This window comes from Triturus cristatus, chromosome 3_1 (assembly GCF_964204655.1).
Source record: "Triturus cristatus chromosome 3_1, aTriCri1.1, whole genome shotgun sequence".
NCBI classification, from domain to species: Eukaryota; Metazoa; Chordata; class Amphibia; order Caudata; family Salamandridae; genus Triturus; species Triturus cristatus.
The window spans coordinates 755,540,912-755,559,741 of record NC_140583.1 but is presented as its reverse complement, the minus strand read 5'-3'; the positions used below and the strand labels follow the sequence as shown (position 1 = coordinate 755,559,741).

General features: G+C 45.3%; 1 protein-coding gene across 2 annotated transcripts in view; it reads left to right on the top strand.

Moving 5' to 3' along the window:
* Window positions 1-5,795: 5,795 nt before the first annotated feature.
* Window positions 5,796-18,830, top strand: part of LOC146860929 (uncharacterized) — an 80,159-nt gene continuing 67,124 nt past the window's right edge. For both annotated transcript variants that reach the window (XM_085644909.1, XM_085644908.1), the window contains exons 1-5: window positions 5,796-5,908; window positions 13,324-13,404; window positions 14,834-14,881; window positions 15,803-16,064; window positions 18,137-18,251. In XM_085644909.1, coding sequence (XP_085501035.1) covers window positions 5,836-5,908; window positions 13,324-13,404; window positions 14,834-14,881; window positions 15,803-16,064; window positions 18,137-18,251 — 579 coding nt within the window. In that variant the 5' untranslated portion in view covers window positions 5,796-5,835. The remainder of the gene's footprint in view (window positions 5,909-13,323; window positions 13,405-14,833; window positions 14,882-15,802; window positions 16,065-18,136; window positions 18,252-18,830) is intronic.

The window sequence follows — 18,830 nt, the reverse complement described above, 5'->3', positions numbered from 1 at the left end:
AGATATCTTGTCTGCTTTAGATTCAAAGCTGAGGTAATTTTTAGACATATCCTATGGGTTTGAATCCTTATTGGTCTTTCCCTGACCATCCCCTGGGGTATCTGGCTAAGTGAGCAGGAGCTGGCTCTTAGTGTCCAGCCTGTACAACAGGATCTGCACTTTTCACCTGTTTGAGCTCATCCATTGATGTTCATCCAGCTGAAAGTGATGAATATAGTTAGAATATTCAAATGCAGTCCTTTCCAGTGACACTTCAGTGAGGACCATGAGCTGAGAACCATCTGCAGATACAAAGTAAGTCCCTCGATCAGCAAGGCTAGGAAAAAGTATGATGAGTAGGGATCCTTTCGGCACACCACGTCAGCAACGAAAATGATAAGAAAAGAAAAATCCAAATTGTACTGGCTGTGAATGTTCTAGGAGAAAAGACTCCTTCCATTTCAGTTGCAGGAGCTAGTAGTTAGAATCACTCAGTGATCAAGGAGTGTAATAGTGTCAGATACTGTATCAAAGGTGACCAACAAACCAAGAAATAGCAATGCTGCCAGTCATCTCACAGCTTCCTTCTGCTTCTCAAGCTTGTTGAGTATCAATTCTAAACTCCGTTCCACCTCTCAGGTTTTAAGTTCTACAATATTTCTTTGTAGGTACCCAGTTGTCATACATGACCAATCGTTAAATGACAGTGTAATGAAGTAGGTAAATGGAACTTTTCTTCCTTTGGCTTTTTAGGCATCTTTTTACGCAGTGTGTGTAAGGGTACGCTTAATGGCTGCTTCAATGAGCTTGGCAGTTCGGGCTGGACTGTTCCCATGAGGCACAGGGTCAGACTGATTTGCATATGGCTATGTCTGAACTGGGGTGGTGGATGAGCTAAAGAATGATGATGGATTAAACCCAGATCAGTTGACTGGGGGGGAGTGTTTGATTTGCTCAAATGCTCCGACAAACATCCCCTTTGGTATTGCTTTCTTCGCCCTAAGTTGGCAGGGTATGCCCAGATGTGGGTCCCTTGCTCACTCTGCCACTGGATTCAAGATAGCCTGGCTGATGAGGGTTATGAACCTGAAACCGGTCCCAGGACGCTTGTTTCCGGTCCAGGGAAGACATGGCTTGGCAGTTCGGGCTGGACTGTTCCCATGAGGCACAGGGTCAGACTAATTTGCATATGGCCATGTCTGCACTGGGGTGGTGGAGTGAGCTAAAGAATGGTGATGGATTAAACCCAAATAAGTTGACTGGGGGTGAGTGTTTGATTTGCTCAAATGCTCCGTCCATCATCCCCTTTGGTATTGCTTTGTTCGCCCTAAGTTGGCAGGGTATGCCCAGACGTGGGTCCCTTGCTCACTTTGCCACTGGATTCAAGATAGCCTGGCAGATGAGGGTTATGAACCCAAAACCGGTCCCAGGATGCTTGTTTCCTGTCCAGGGAAGACATGGCTTGGCAGTTCGGGCTGGTCTGTTCCCATGAGGCACAGGGTCAGACTGATTTGCATATGGCCATGTCTGAACTGGGGTGGTGGAGTGAGCTAAAGAATGATGATGGATTAAACCTAGATCAGTTGACTGGGGGGGGAGTGTTTGATTTGCTCAAATGCTCCGTCCATCATCTCCTTTGGTATTGCTTTGTTCGCCCTAAGTTGGCAGGGTATGCCCAGACGTCGGTCCTATGCTCACTTTGCCACTGGATTCAAGATAGCCTGGCTGATGAGGGTTATGAACCCGAAACCGGGTACCAGGATTCTTGTTTCCTATCCAGGGAAGACATGGCTTGGCAGTTCGGGCTGGACTGTTCCCATGAGGCACAGGGTCAGACTGATTTGCATATGGCCATGTCGTAACTGGGGTAGTGGAGTGAGCTAAAGAATGATGATGGATTAAACCCAGATCAGTTGACTGGGAGGGGGTGTTTGATTTGCTCTAATGCTCCGTCCATCATCCCCTTTGGTATTGCTTTGTTCGCCCTAAGTTGGCAGGGTATGCCCAGACGTGGGTCCTATGCTCACTTTGCCACTGGATTCAAGATAGCCTGGCTGATGAGGGTTATGAACCCAAAACCGGTCCCAGGATGCTTGTTTCCGGTCCAGGGAAGACATGGCTCGGCAGTTCGGGCTGGTCTGTTCCCATGAGGCACAGGGTCAGACTGATTTGCATATTGCCATGTCTGCACTGGGGTGGTGGAGTGAGCTAAAGAATGGTGTTGGATTAAACCCAAATCAGTTGACTGGGGGTGAGTGTTTGATTTGCTCAAATGCTCCGTCCATCATCCCCTTTGGTATTGCTTTGTTCGCCCTAAGTTGGCAGGGTATGCCCAGACGTGGGTCCCTTGCTCACTTTGCCACTGGATTCAAGATAGCCTGGCAGATGAGGGTTATGAACCCAAAACCGGTCCCAGGATGCTTGTTTCCGGTCCAGGGAAGACATGGCTCGGCAGTTCAGGCTGGACTGTTCCCATGAGGCACAGGGTCAGACTGATTTGCATATGGCCATGTCTGAACTGGGGTGGTGGAGTGAGCTAAAGAATGATGATGGATTAAACCCAGATCAGTTGACTGGGGGTGAGTGTTTGATTTGCTCAAATGCTCTGTCCTTCATCCCCTTTGGTATTGCTTTGTTCGCCCTAAGTTGGCAGGGTATGCCCAGACGTCGGTCCTATGCTCACTTTGCCACTGGATTCAAGATAGCATGGCTGATGAGGGTTATGAACCCGAAACCGGGTACCAGGATTCTTGTTTCTTGTCCAGGGAAGACATGGCTTGGCAGTTCGGGCTGGACTGTTCCCATGAGGCACAGGATCAGACTGATTTGCATATGGCCATGTCGTAACTGGGGTGGTGGAGTGAGCTAAAGAATGATGATGGATTAAACCCAGATCAGTTGACTGGGAGGGGTGTTTGATTTGCTCAAATGCTCCGTCCATCATCCCCTTTGGTATTGCTTTGTTCGCCCTAAGTTGGCAGGGTATGCCCAGACGTGAGTCCCTTGCTCACTTTGCCACTGGATTCAAGATAGCCTGGCTGATGAGGGTTATGAACCCGAAACCGGTCCCGGGATGCTTGTTTCCGGTCCAGGGAAGACAAGGCTTGGCCGTTCGGGCTGGACTGCTCCCATGAGGCACAGGGTCAGACTGATTTGCATATGGCCATGTCTGAACTGGGGTGGTGGAGTGAGCTAAAGAATGATGATGGATTAAACCTAGATCAGTTGACTGGGGGGGGAGTGTTTGATTTGCTCAAATGCTCCGTCCATCATCCCCTTTGGTATTGCTTTGTTCGCCCTAAGTTTGCAGGGTATGCCCAGACATGAGCCCCTTGCTCACTTTGCCACTGGATTCAAGATAGCCTGGCTGATGAGGGTTATGAACCCGAAACCGGTCCCAGGATGCTTGTTTCCGGTCCAGGGAAGACATGGCTTGGCAGTTCAGGCTGGACTGTTCCCATGAGGCACAGGGTCAGACTGATTTGCATATGGCCATGTCTGAACTGGGGTGGTGGAGTGAGCTAAAGAATGATGATGGATTAAACCCAGATCAGTTGACTGGGAGTGAGTGTTTGATTTGCTCAAATGCTCTGTCCATCATCCCCTTTGGTATTGCTTTGTTCGCCCTAAGTTGGCAGGGTATGCCCAGACGTGGGTCCTATGCTCACTTTGCCACTGGATTCAAGATAGCCTGGCTGATGAGGGTTATGAACCCGAAACCGGGTACCAGGATTCTTGTTTCTTGACCAGGGAAGACATGGCTTGGCAGTTCGGGCTGGACTGTTCCCATGAGGCACAGGGTCAGACTGATTTGCATATGGCCATTTCTGAACTGGGGTGGTGGAGTGAGCTAAAGAATGATGATGGATTAAACCCAGATCAGTTGACTGGGAGGGGGTGTTTGATTTGCTCAAATGCTCTGTCTATTATCCCCTTTGGTATAGCTTTGTTCGCCCTAAGTTGGCAGGGTATGCCCAGACGTGGGTCCCTTGCTCACTTTGCCACTTGATTCAAGATAGCCTGGCTGATGAAGTTTATGAACCCGAAACCAGTCCCAGGATGCTTGTTTCCGGTCCAGGGAAGACATGGCTTGTCAGTTTGGGCTGGACTGTTCCCATGAGGCACAGGGTCAGACTGATTTGCATATGGCCATGTCTGAACTGGGTTGGTGGAGTGAGCTAAAGAATGATGATGGATTAAACCCAGATCAGTTGACTGGGGGTGAGGGTTTGATTTGCTCAAATGCTCCGTCCATCATCCCCTTTGGTATGTCAATTTGCACTGTGTAAGTGTCACTTGCTCAAGTGATATGTTGATGACATTGCGGTTGGTTGAATATTACTGGTGATATTTCTTTAAAGAACGATGTAACACACAAGTGTTTTATGCAGGGGTGTGAACAATGTTCCCTAGCGAAATTATGTGGAATTAGTGCAAAATTATGCGTAATTAAGGAGGAGTGTAACCAGTATTTAGCACTATTTTCTTTGCGCAAAATACACGCTTGCATGTCAAATGGACTGAAGGATGCATTTTGCTTTGAGAAAATACCAATAAATGCAACAGAACATGAACAGCAGCAGTCAGCAGCCACTTGCCCTCTCTTAGTTTGTTGTTCCTGTGCCCTTGAAGTAGGATTTTTGCCCCAAATTACTCTTAATTACACGAATGGGCGTAATCGTGTAAATGTGGTAATTTCGTATTACACGAGTAATGTAGAACTATCGAAATTGCTCCGATTACTCCGAATTAATTAAACTTTTGCTCAAGCCTAGTTTTAAATATAAGGTTTGAACTCATTAGTTAGGTCAGCATCTATTGTGTTTTCAAAGTTGTTCCAGGTTGTTGATGTTATTTCAGTGTAGTACCCTCTGTCATTTAATTAGGTGCTACTTGTTGTTTAGACTTGACACTTTGCATTCTGTGTCTGCAAAAAGTGCACAATGTCCCCAGATTCTAGATTGGATTGCTAAGCGTGGCCCTAGCCACTACTTCCCTGAGGGACTTTGTTTCTTCTAGAAGGAATTCTGTCGGAGGTGGACAATATGATACCGAGGGTGGAATTCCCTCTGCCAGGTCTGTCAGCGAACTTTATTCATTTTGCATTTCATTAGCAGTACAGTTTATTATTTGCTTTCATGAATTGGATGCAAGTATTCCACTCGATGCACTTTACTCGGTTTTCCATTTGTTTCCTTTTTTCTCACAATCCCTTTTGTGAGTTGCCAGCTCAGGGGCACACAAACATGACGGAGATTTCCTTGGCAGCCGGAGTTCTTGAAATAATACCTAACAGAGAATCGCCGCACAAGTGCAAGGCGCAGAAACTATGAATAATTCAAAGGTTTTAGGGAAATTCTCTCTCCAGTTTCTCAAAAGCTGCTCAGCCCTGAAGAAGACTTTTGACATTAATTTCAGACCCCAGAAGCGTTCGTCTACGGAGGCACATTGATGGTGTAAAATTAAATACAACGTGAAAAAAAACCTTTTCTCCCATGTTGAAAATATGATTTGCGAGATCCTGGACTCTTTGCTACTAACCAGGATGTGCAGTGATTGAGCAACAGGGAGGAGGCCGCTTCGATCTCCTGCGATGTCTGCCTTTGGGTAAGCTCCCCTCCCAAAGCTCCCCTCCCAAAACTCAAACAGGCCAGCGGAGCCCGGCCTCCCTCAGCATCCTCTGTTTACCTGCCCAGGTAAGCTGGTTAGCTGCAAGACACTCCCCTGGACAGGGCGAGTGCAGGAATTTAGGGCAGAGCCAAGGGCTTCTCCTATAAAACCTTCCTGTCAGCCCCAAGAGAATCGAAACTCCTCAGACATCTCCAGTTTGGTACCAGCTACCAAACTCCAAGAAGGATGGGCTCAGGCAGGGGGGTCCCGCTGCCCGTATGGATCTGTATAGTGGCAGCCACCTGCTTCCAGCAATATGGTAAGAGCCTCTCTCTCCAGCCCAGTCCACTGTGGACCTGTATCTGGAGCCCTGAGCTTTGCTTCAGTTACCATGGATTGTTAGTCCACTTTTTAGCGCTTAAAGTTTTTAGAATGTTTGTATGTGTGAAGATGTATATATGTATCTACACAATCAAGCTTCTAAACGTGTTTGTGGTTTATTGATATATATTTATGTTTTCATGTAAGTATAAAATTATATATATACATATATATATATATTTATTTTTTTATATTTATTGATTTATTCATAAATGTGTATCTGTCTCAGTAGTGAGGCTTGTATTCCAATATTTTTGGGACGTTTAGTGTCCAAGCGGGTTTATTGATATTTGTGGTCCCTAAGAAATGAGTGTGTGTGCACCCCAATCTTGGGAGCCTAAGGAAAGATGAGTTTTGGAGATGTCGATTGTCTCACTTTCTTGGGGACTCATCCCTCTCACGAGTCCATGGAATGAGTGCTCATAGTGACAGAAGTAACCTCACACTTCAGAAGAAGGAACTGTCTGGAGAGCGTGCAAGAGATGGGTTGTTATGGAGACCTTGCCTCCTTCACCGTGAGACAACATCCCCTAGCGCCTGACTTAGCTCCAATACCACGCTCTGAGGCGGTGTAGAAGGCCATGGCTATGATGGTCATGATGCAGACTTCCTGCTCCAAACTCTATCAGATAGCACTCCCCCCAAAACTGTTGTCAGGGTCTGTGCGGTATGTATCATGGAGGGTACCCCCGAGATTACGTGACGAGACAGTAAGGACATTTTATGACTTGTAATAGAAGGGATGGGAAGAGAGCTATGACCTATGAGCGCAGATACTGGTGGTGGAATTAAGAATATGCATTCCAATGCTGCTTTACCACTTCAACACACTTTGTGATCCTAAATGAATGAATGAATGAACGTGGACGCCTGCACCATCCTAAAGTGTGACCGAAATCACAACTGCAAGTTTCCTGACTAGGAGAGTGCTTGGAAGGCGCCAGGGAGTGGACTCAAAGGTCTGTGCACACACATCGCGATGGGTGCCATCCTTTCGAGTTGCAGCATATCCTGTGAGCGCGAGGTAGTGCAGAGGGAGCATTGCTCTGTGTTTGTGTTGAGGCACTCTAGGTTTCTATGGGCATACTGGTCACATCACTGGATGTCCTTGTGACGCACTTCCCTTAACCTGCTGAAAATAGGAGTGCTCGGAAGCATGCTATCTAGTATGAAAGAGAAAATGAAAAAAGAAATACAAAATCACCCTCATCTAAGTATGGTGGAGGCTATGCAAAAGGTGCCCGCTTCAAGCAAACCCACATCAGGAGACATGATATAATAATATCTACCATCCTTTTGCTTCCACTTGAGAAAGTGCTGACTTCTCGTTCCAGAAGGCCACAGGCAAGATTCAGTGCACGATCACCAGTGCTTTCCTGGACAGTCCCTGCTCTAAGCCAGCAGCCAGCAGCCAGCTCTTGGAGGTCATGGAAGCGCGATTACTGTGCATCGCTTAGAACTGGCTTACTCAGAACACCATGATTTCTCATAGGAGTTGGTCATGGATAACAGATGGTAAACGCAGGATAAACCTGGCCCTAGGGGCAGAGAGTGAAGTATCTAATGCACTAGCAGAGTCTGTTTGTGACAGATTCTTCTGTGTGAGGTTATCTTGCACTGCGGCTGTCTGGTTTCAGCCAGATCTTTAAATGTGAGAGAAGATTGTACTACTGTTTCCTGGTTTGTACCAGTTTTGTATATGTGAGGAAAGCTTGCATTGCTCCTGTCTGGATTGTACCAGATCTGTCCCAGGTGTGCATGTCTGAAGGAAGCTTGCACTCGTGCTGTCTAGTTTGTATGTAGCAGATTAATATGTATGAGTGAAGCTTGGGCTGGTGCTTTCTGGCTTGTACTAGATCTGTAAGTGTGAACGAAGCTTGCACGGCTTTACAGGTTTGTACCAGGTCTGTCCCAGGTGTGCATGTCTGAAGGAAGCTTGCACTCGTGCTGTCTAGTTTGTATGTAGCAGATTAATATGTATGATTGAAGCTTGAGCTGGTGCTTTCTGGCTTGTACTAGATCTGTAAGTGTAAACGAAGCTTGCACAGCTTTACGGGTTTGTACCAGGTCTCTACAGCCGAGTGAAGCTTGCATTGTTTTTTCTGTGCCCTCGATGTCTTTTGATGAGGATGTCCTTAGCGGTCACACATAATAATGGGCAAAAAAACCCTGTTAAGCAACCAGAGAACGAGAAAACCTACTCCAAGAGGGAGGGCACGACATATTAACAACTTGGGGTGTGCGAAGTTTCATTAACTGCTTTTGCATAATTATGCATAGTTTTGCAAAAGTTCTGCTTATATGCATGGAATGGAAATCTATCATTTAGTACTATATTTTAGCATAAAATGTGTCTTTGCATCAATTTTTGACATGAGAATGCATTTCACGCTAACAAAAGTAGTGCAAAAAGCAAAAGCTGCTTGTGCTCTTTTTCTTCCTCTGCATTTGCAGAAGACTGCATGTTCGCAGTAAATTGTAACTGTGAACAAGTAAATACTCAAAATGTGCAATGGTGGAAGCTTGTAAATTTTGCATAACAAATGTAACGTGCAAATTCTGTAATTATGCAAAATACACTAGCGTACTTGAAAGTTTTGCCCAGACCGACTTATAACAGTGTTCATTTATCTTCCACACAATGCAAGGGTATTGACTCTAGTCCCTAAACCCAAGAAGAAGAATGACAATCTATAATCTGCCTATTACATACAAATCGAGGCAGTAGGTTCATTAACGCCCTGACTATCCACCAACTTTATGTTGTGTTGCTGTTAACTAACATATTATTTGTTGTATCAAGTACATTAACCACAGAGTGCTGAGCGTATAGAAAAAATCACAGGGGGTGAAAGCCTGTAAGTGGGAACTCTGGCTTTCAGTGTCCAACAGCAGGCAGGGCGGATAGGGCACCCTAGTTTTTGGGTGCATGCAGTGCAGTGCTCCAACCTTGGTGCACTGTGTACCCCTACAGGACCCCCTAAGACAGGGCTTTAAGTGGGATGAAAAAACTAAGTGGGGAGGGAGGGGTCTGCCAAAGAGGTATGGCCCATGTAATTAAGGGCATGGTTTCGAAACAAGTAAGCTGAAAATCTGTGCTTAGCATAGTCTGCCCTCCAACTGGTATTTTTCTGCTTTTGTAATCGCATCCAGATATATAATACAAGTGACAATCCAGGACTATTGGCTTTGTCAATTGTTCTTAGTTGCATAACATGAATAAACAACAACCATGGCTTCATAGTATAGCATATTGAAAATGCGACAGTGAAAAAACTATAACGAGTTTCTTTGAGGTTACATCGAAGTCAGCAAAGGGTGGTACTGCTGCAGAGTAAATTTATTTTTTTCATCCTGAGGGTCAGAGCAAAAATGGAGAGCCCGCTAGGGACCCATCTCAGCACCGCCTTTTAGGTTTCGCCTGCATAGCGCATGCACTGTGCTTGTGAGAGTGTTTGTATTTATTATATCTTAAAAGGGGGCTCTTATCAGTTCCCATCACCGAATTACTGGGTTTATTCACTTTTGTGTGGAACTTGTTGTTTAACTTCCCCTGGCTGCACACATTTACTATACTTCTACTAAAGCTGTTCACACAGTTTAAGCCCCATTCACTGTCAAGATAAGATCTCTTCCTGCTTGTTCTTTATTACTTAGCTGTGTAAAGTAGATGCTTTTGCCTTAGAACATTTGTGGCATTTCCGATTCATGCCTCAGAATCTTTCTTTGCACTTTATAGGCATTTTAGGTTTGATTTTTTTCAACTTAATCTATTTGGTCATTATGATCAAATTCAAAATGTTGTAATAAACATTGCACGTTAAAAATAAAGTTAATATACAAGAGCTATGCAATATTTTACTACTAGACAGGCAGCTACAAGTGTCGTTACCTTGCAGAACCAGGATCATGATTAGAATGGTGCAGCAGGTGCAGTAGCACCGGGCCCAACAGATGTCAGAACTCCTCTAAACACATAATATTGCTATACTTGATTACTAAACAGGCAGTTTCAATGGAAGGTGCCTTGCAATTGAAAGGGGGTTGATTTAAATGGTGCAGCAGGTGCAGTGGCACCTGGGCCAAAAGTTGTCATAACTCCACTAAACACCAAATATTGCTATATTTTACTACTAAACAGGCAGTCACAAGTGCAGTTATCTTGCAGGCAATAGGGTCATTATTTGAATGGTGCAGCAGGCACAGTGGCACCGGGCCCAGAAGTTTTCAGAACACCTCTAAACACCATATATTGCTATATTTAAGTACTAAACAAGCAATCAAAAATCACCTTGCAGCACTAGGATCATGATTTCAATGGTGTAGCAGGTGCAGTGACAGTGGGACCCAAAGCTCTAGGAACCCCTCTAAACACCTAATATTGCTATATTTTGCTACTAAACAGGCAGTCACATGTGCAGTTATCTTGCAGACAACAGGATCATGATTTGAATGGTGCAGCAGGTGCAGTGCCACTGGGTCAAAAAGTTGTCTCAACTCCTCTAAACACGTAATGTTGCTATTGCATCATTAACAGCACAATAGATTGCCTTTTTGTCATAAACAAGCCATAACACTTTAACTAACTTTCTGTAACTTATATTGTACAACAACTCAGCAAGCTACAACCTACAACAACAAACTGCGTATCATTAATCACCTAGGTGAAACCTGATGCATTTACCAATGCTTGTTAGAAGTCTGCTGATGCTGATCACCTGCAGAACCCGGCCCACTCAAAGCTCCGCCTGAAGTTTTTTACAGGCATTTCAGTAAACCCACAGACTGCTCCCAAATCTCCATGCATGCCAGGTAAAGAGAAAGGCTTTCCAGCCCTACTAGGCTACCCAGGGGGCTCCAACTTGGCACTGCAGGCACTTTCACCTGTTCCAGTGCCAGCCCTTAATGATTTAAAGGAAGAGGAAGTTTGTGCGGAACAAAAGAATTGGCTTTCACAGCCTGAACGTAGCATATTTCAAGAAAGGCGCAGCACGATGAATGTGCAAATAGAAGTGACCTGAAGAGGGGTGCTGAGATGGGAAACTCCATCTTGGCTGCTCCACCCCATACCTCCAGTCATATGTAAACGTTTTAAGCAAATGTGTGCACAGGTGCGTGAGCACATATATAGACAGCCTTTGTAGATGACCCCACCGGGTTTTATATGTGTCCAAATGTGAGCCTCCCTCTCAAAATTCAATCCTAGAATCACCACTGCACTCTAGAAGTTGTATGACTTTACCACGCATGTGTTACAACGCAAATGCAATTACTACACATAACCTTTACCACGAAAATGCCTTTACCACGCATATTTTTACAACGATTTTCGTTGTAAATCTGTGCATGTTAATGGCATTTTTTTGGTAAAGGTTATCTCCGATCCCTGCCCCAACTCTTTAAACAGCTCCCGATTCCCACACACAAACCCTTTCATCAAATACCCCTCCCCTTAACCCTAATAATTTACCCCATCTCTTCACAACCCCCTCATCCCTTACATTTTTATTTTTAAAAACGAAAATCCCCCATAGCTTTCCTCGACCTCTCCTCTTCAAGCTCTTCTGTGTGATGTTGCACGTCGTAAAGAGGAAGCAGAAGTGTCTTTCCGTTTCCTCTAACGACACCGATTGCCTCTACATTGCGACGGAAACAGGTGAGCTTTTTTGGGGGGGAGACCCCACCAAGCCCCCTTCTTTTTCGCATGTTTTTTTATGGGGGGGGAGACCTCCCAAGCCCCCTTTTTTTATAATAGCCTTTACCACACATGCCTTTACTACGTATTTCATCATAAAGGTATGCGTGGTAAAGGCTATTCGTGGTAACCACGCATGCGTTGTAATGCATGCGCGGTTAATGTTATGTGTGGAAACGGCCGCGTTGTAGTGGCCGTTTCCCCACTCTAGAGGGGAAGAGACATGTTTGTTACAAAGGGCCAGAGGCCGGGTCTCCCCGCTGTGCTCGAGGCTAGCATTGCAGAATCAGGGCCCACACAGGGATACATGTTAACCGTGCAGACATGGTCACTCTGCTGTGGCTTGTGCAGTGGAAGGGACATGGCACGCTGAGTGCATGGTCCAATGGTGTTTCGAATCTCCCTCTCACATAAACACACATACACTGCCCCGGGCCCTGTAACATTCACACACCGCGCTCCACTCGCTCGTGGACACTGCGCTACACCAGGCCTTCTCAAGACCCACACATCTTGCCAAGGCCCTCTTGGATCCACACTCACCCGTCTGTGGCTCTTCTGGATTCCCGCACCTACACTGATCATCTGTTAGACGTGCTAGTCTATTCTCTGGAAGCCACTTCCTGCTGCAGTGCAGTGAATCCACCGTAGAGTGTTTGTATGTAATCTAATAAATCCATTATGAACCGGGGCAATAAACTCAGTCATTTAAAGAAAATTGAATTCCTGGAAAGAACATTAGGGTTGGAAATTGTATTGCTTCCCGTTATGATTTCGGGGGATCAGCCAGGCACGCAGAGAAGAAGCACAGCACACACAAAACTGAAAAAAATACACCTAAGGAGTCTCCCTCCCTGCCTGATCTTTCATTTCTTGGGGAAATAACACATTTTTCCTGCAGGGTGAGTCTGCTTAAAAAAGGAAAGAGGTTTTGTAACTAGGACAGAGGGGGGTTATATACTTGGGCCACACAGTTTGTCAACCCTGGTGCCAATTCTGAAGGCGTCACTCTTTAACCCTCTGTAGCAGGGTTGGTCAGAGTATGGGGCCCAGGTGATGTCTCGGGTAATACTCATAACTTTATGCAGCAGGGTGTGGTAAGTCACAAAAAAAGCTTCATGACCATTTAGGGGCCTCCACTCTGGGCAGAAAGCTTGCCAGGGCTGTCAAACTGCACCTGTAATTCCCGTTTACCACCCTACCCCAAAACTGGTCCAAGGATGCTTGTTTCCGGTCCAGGGAAGACCTGGCTTGCAGGATGGGCTGGACTGTTCCCAAAAGGCACAGGGTCAAGACTGATTTGCATATAGCTGGGTCTGAACTAGGGTGGTGAAGTGAGCTAAAGAACGATGATGGATTCAACCCAGATCTGTGATGGTGGTGAGTGTCTGAAAAGTTTCAGCGCTCGGTCCAGTCCACCAGTTCCTTGTGTTTATCCAGGCGTTTGAACTGGTCAATGGTTTGTTCATTGCTCTTGATTTAACTGTAGGGGGTAGTGTAGGGCATACACATGAGTCGTAATGGACCACACTGGGGTATCGAAGAGTAACTAGGACCAGAATGTAAGAACTCTTTGCTTGTTTATTTAATGTGTAACAAAGTTACCGCGGGGCGTGAGGTCGCATTGCTTTACGCTTTCTTCTTGTGCTTGTTTGCAGCCCACGCGCAGACGGAGGAGGGCGTCCTGCAGGCAGATGACCCGGAAGAGGTTTCCGACTCTGGCCACCAGAATGAAGAAGGTATGTGTGATTTTGCTCGCTATTCCTTCCCCCACTGCCGCACCCCACAGATGCCGGATATCCGTTTCATCCCTGCGGACACGCACTGTTGTCTGCGTGTCTGCTTCTAGCTGGACAGGTATTAAAGGCGAGTGCTTCACTCTTCCCTGAGCTTTTAATTCCAGCCCATCATCAACAAAGACACAGGCTACGCGGTTTGTTTGCTCAACGTCAGCGAAAAACACACATTTTAACACACGCTAAGGACGGGCACTTTGCCTATGTTTTGTTTTGAATTATTTGTAAGCTTGATTAGCACCAGGCGCGCGTGGTTTACAGTGAGTGGATGGCACCGGGAAGTTTCCTTCATAACTCTCTGAGTGAAAAACATTTATTTTGCCTTTTGTGTTTTTTATTTTATATATAATAGTACTCAGGGACTCATGGTGCTGCTTTAGAGCACTTAATATATGGCACATAGTTCTGTAATGAGTTGCAGACACCAGTTTAATGCATTTGACATATTTATGAGAACGCCTTTAGTGCATAGCTTCTTAAAGCCTGCCCTTCCTTCCTGTTTCATCCCTGCACCACAGGTGTGCAAGAGCTCATTATTCCTGCCTATCTGAAGTGTCCCACCAAGAAAGTAATACTTTATAAAATTAAATGAAAACTATAGTTAAATGCTCAATAAGTTCCGTTTTTACACAAAAAAAATATAAATAAAATGGATAAATTCCGACTGTGACGCTCCAAAGAATCTTTTCAGCCCAATGGCATTTTGACGAAAGGATAAAAATGCACTAGTTACGTCACAACTGGTGTTGTGGCTGAGCCACGGGCATGTGGGTGGCAGTAATCCTGTGCTGAGATATGTTTACTTGTAAGGAGCTATGAAGTCTGCACAAATCGACCCCAAAGCATTAGTGGAAATGGTCCTAGTTAAAGTTACAAAGATGATGTTGATTTGTTCGTGTATGTGAGTGCATGTGTGCGTGCATGATCATGTAGGTGTTACTGAGCGTAAAAGGGCAAAAGCTCTAGTTCGCCAAAGCAGTGTAGGTATCACAACATGTTAGGGATGAGCTTTCAGTACAAAGCCATTGCTGGAAGTGCTGAAGTTCCAAGGCTGACAAATAGTGCTATGTACACTTGGTCTCAGAAACCATGGAGTCCCAGATGTGTAGAACACCATACACCCTGAACGCCAACTACTCCGACATTGGCCTTCCTTACAAGAACAACAATTGCCCACAGCGGAAAATATGCCGCTCACGCATTTGCAACGCCCTCCTGTTTTCTTTATTAATATCATCATTTTGTTGACTAGGTTTCATTTTGTTTTCTTCCACCATATCTGGGTGCACTTCATCTGAAGCCATCTTTTTACTTCCCAGAAGTGACTTTTGCTGCGTCTAATACTATTTATATGTTTCCCTTTTTTCTGTAGTATCATCTGGAGTAATTGTTCGTGGTGCTCTGAGGCAGATACCGAAGCGTAAGTACTGGGCGATGGCCACCTTGGAACATCCCAAATGCCTCCAGAATGTAATACTGGCTGGGTGAGGGCATTGAGAGGAGAGCAGTCAGACCCAGACGTCATCTCTTATAAATATAGGGATGAGATGGAAAGAGAGTTTGTGTGTGTGTGTGAGAGAGAGAGAGATAGAGGGGAAGAAATAGATGAGCAGTTCAAAAGATACACAAATGACAAGCGCTGTAGGTGGACATTGCTAGTTCTACATTACTTCAGCTGGGATCTCAGACCAAGAGGACGAGAGAGTGTGATGCAGCATCTATGCATGCCTGCTAAAAATACGAGTCTCCATTCACAAGGAGGTGTCTGAACAGAGGTGGCCAACAAAACATGGGAGTGAAGGGTCAACAACAGTCAGATGACTAGACATTTAGAGATATAAAAGATAGACAACTAAATTATGTCTTGAGACACAAGAAGAGACAAGTATACAAGATAGTAAATAATGTATCTTTCTTCTGGAGACAGATTGACAGAGGCATAGCTGAAAAGATATATAGACTGAGAGGTCGAGATCCTTCATCATTTGTAGATTTGTTGTGATCAGAAATTGCTGATTGCAAATAAGCGCGTTGAATTATATACTGCAATGATTGCAGCTGCTCTCCGTACTTTGGGCCCTAACTGGAGTTAGTTTCCTGTTACTTAGGTACCTAGAAGCGTGACTCATTGCATTGAGGGTTCTATCCACTGTGGTGCTGGGCCTAAGCATTAGTAACCATGTTACACAATTCATAGCTACTGGTTTGGAAACGCTGGTGAATGTTTCTAAGCAGAGATGTGTAGATAGTTGTTGAGACAGACAAACAGAATGCCACCACGTGTACTTATGATACTATTCACTGTGCCATACCTGCCTAATGATCTGCTTTGCAATCACAGCTCTTATTAAGGCACACAATGACCAGGTATGCAGCACATGGGGCAACTCCCACTTCAAGACCTTTGATGGTGACGTCTTCCACTTTCCGGGGACCTGCAACTACGTCTTGGCCTCCAACTGCAAGAGCACATATGAGAGCTTCAATATTCAGATCCGGCGCGAGGTGGTCAACAACATTCCCACTATCACCCGCATCACAATAGTGCTGGAGGGCGTGGTCATCCAGTTGAAGAATGGAACCGTGACAGTCAACAACGAAGAGTACGTTTGAGTTCCCAGTGGTACTAGGGGGCGGCAAGGAAAAGAGGTGTTCTTGCAGGGAGCCATTTTATGACCTAATTTACATTGCAATAGCGGTGAGGAAAGTTTCAATCCTACTGCCAGAATTGGGTGAACAATCTCAAGTTGCATGTTAATAATTCGAGTCTATAGCTAATCGAAGGCAAACAACATATTTAGTTGTGCTTTATCACTAAATTAGCATGTGTCTTCTTCTGTTCCCTCTTGGATTTCAGACCTGACCAACCAAGGGTTAATGTCAGCAAGCCCTACTCGGCAAAGGATGGTTTGAAAGAGTAAAAGAAACATTCACTGTTGAAAGTGGAAGGAAAAGAAAATACAACTGTGTGACATATTAATCTAATGAATCAATTTTTTTTAAAAAAATCCAATTGTCTGTTGTCTTTTAAATTCACACTCTCAATGACTCCCTCAGCACATTGACACTTAGATGTTGGTTTCTATAAAGAAACTCGGCTAACTGCCCACTTTCTCAGTAATGCCACTTTCATGGCTATTAGGCTGCAGACTTTTCACACCCAAAGTATGACTTTCAGAAACATAAGAGTTTGAAGACCAGCCTCTGTTGTCCTTTTTTTCAGTCTCACCTGCTGCTTTTTTTCTCCTCATGGACTCCGTCCTCTCTATGCCAGTTTTCCCTTGGTGCCATGTTGATGGGATACTTTGAGTCCACAAGCATAGAAGTTAGTTTGTCATTCCCATTCTCATTTATTTTTGGAGCTTCTCCACGTGGTCTCTACGCTGCCTTCAATCCCTACAGAGATAGAGAAGAAGGCTTTATTTTGCAATTGAATCATGCAACCATGTCATCTGAGGCAAACTCTGCTAGCTCACACGCCGCTTTACACATAGAACAACGACAAGGATAGGATAGGAGGGGATAACATTTATTAGAGCACACTAAAACCCAAAGGTGCCAAAGCGCTATGGCAGGACAGATGAGTCGGCAAGAGTGGCGCAGCTCAGAATCAAGGATTCTAAGATGAAAAGAGGCAGGTTTTCAGATGTTTTCAAAAGGAGGTTAGAACAAGCCTTTTGTTCCAATAAAAAAACTTTTAATTCACATGAGAAAAGAAAGGGGGCGTCTCTGGAACTGAGAGGTTTTTGCACTGACAGGAGGTTTCCCGCAGAGATCATCTGTTGGGGTGCAGAAGGTGCTTCCTGTGCAGTCTCGTAATCAGTACACATTTGTCAATGGGATGCTCGGCTCGAGCCCCTACATTTTTGATGCTCGTTTTCCCACAATGATTATAATACAAATAGCCGGTTACCACATTGGTGAGCGATAGAATAGAAATAGCAGGTCATGATGTACAGAACTGTCTCTGGTGGTAACGTGTGCTCAGGAGAATGGTTCTCACTCACTAAAAAGATAGTCGTAAGGCCATCCTAAAATCTGGCGCTCCAGGGATGCGCGGAGGTGGATGGACTTTTGTCAACATTGCCTAGCCTTCTATGACTCTCTGTTTTTAACTAAAAAGCCTTGCAGAGTCTCATGGTATTCAGAAACTGTTCTAAACCATTTGTCCTGAACTCAGGATTGTTTCCATGAGTTTTTTTATGCTACGTGTTTGGAAAAACTCACCACAGCCAGCAAAACATTGTTACGACCATGACACTGTCTCCAGATTTAACCTCCGTTTCAGTCCATCCTCCAAAGGTGCAACTTCTCACAAACATCACCCTGCTCCAAGCCTTTACCTGAAGGTATGCCTAGCCCAGAATCACTCATCCTTCACCAAAACCTTCAGGGTGTATTTATCTAACTGTCAGTAGGAGACCGTCTCCATGCTCTAGCGAAGGCATGCCCTGGAGAACAGCAGACCACTGCGACTCCAGAGTGTGTGGCCACTCCTAACTCCAAGCTTGCGCTCAGGTTGGTCTGTAAGGCTGGCCTGGTCTGTGGTGCCCATCCGCATTGTAGGATCATTGTCTGTTTCTTCTTGCACTGTCTGTTATGAAGCGTTGGCTTCCACTCATCTGCACAGCCAAAATCATTCATGCTAAATCTCCTTTACTCCTTCCCTCTGCAGGACGGAGTTGCCATACAGCCATTCAGGGATCCAGATGGACCGAAGCGGCCTCTACTTGCGCGTGACTTTTAAGGAAGGAATGGACTTCACGTGGAACGAAGAAGATGCCATCATGGTAAAGCATCACTTTCAAGGAAATCCTATGAGCACTGGCCTCTATACTGCAGGGCAGAATAAGATCAACCCCAACACAAGCACAACTGTAAAAAGCATTGTAGTTTGACTTGAACTGCACAACAGTGTTTAGGCATCTGCACTTCTTTTCACATTGTGTTTTTACCAGGGCAGAAAAGTGCATACAACACTCATGTTGATAATGATACTGACTCAGGTCAGACTTCTCACAGTGTAGCCTATAATGCCAGTAGCCCTGCAAAGTAGCGCAGTCCTGTACAGATTCACCCACTGGGGTCACAGATCCTGTTCTGATGAGGCACTTCAGTTGTTTCTTGCTGCACCTTCTTCTTCAGAAGTGGGTCCAACACACACTGCTCTGCCATATCACTCTGCTCTGCCATATCACTCTTGCCCGACCTGCTGCATGCCTTCTATTCAGGCTTCAGGTTAACAGGCCTGGGTCTAGAAAACTGTCTCTATCCTGACATGTGGCACTCCTGATATTCCAGCCCTCGGACCCATACAAGGCTCTGTCAATGCACCTCATTTCAGACTGACAGTACAGAGTCCTGTTCCA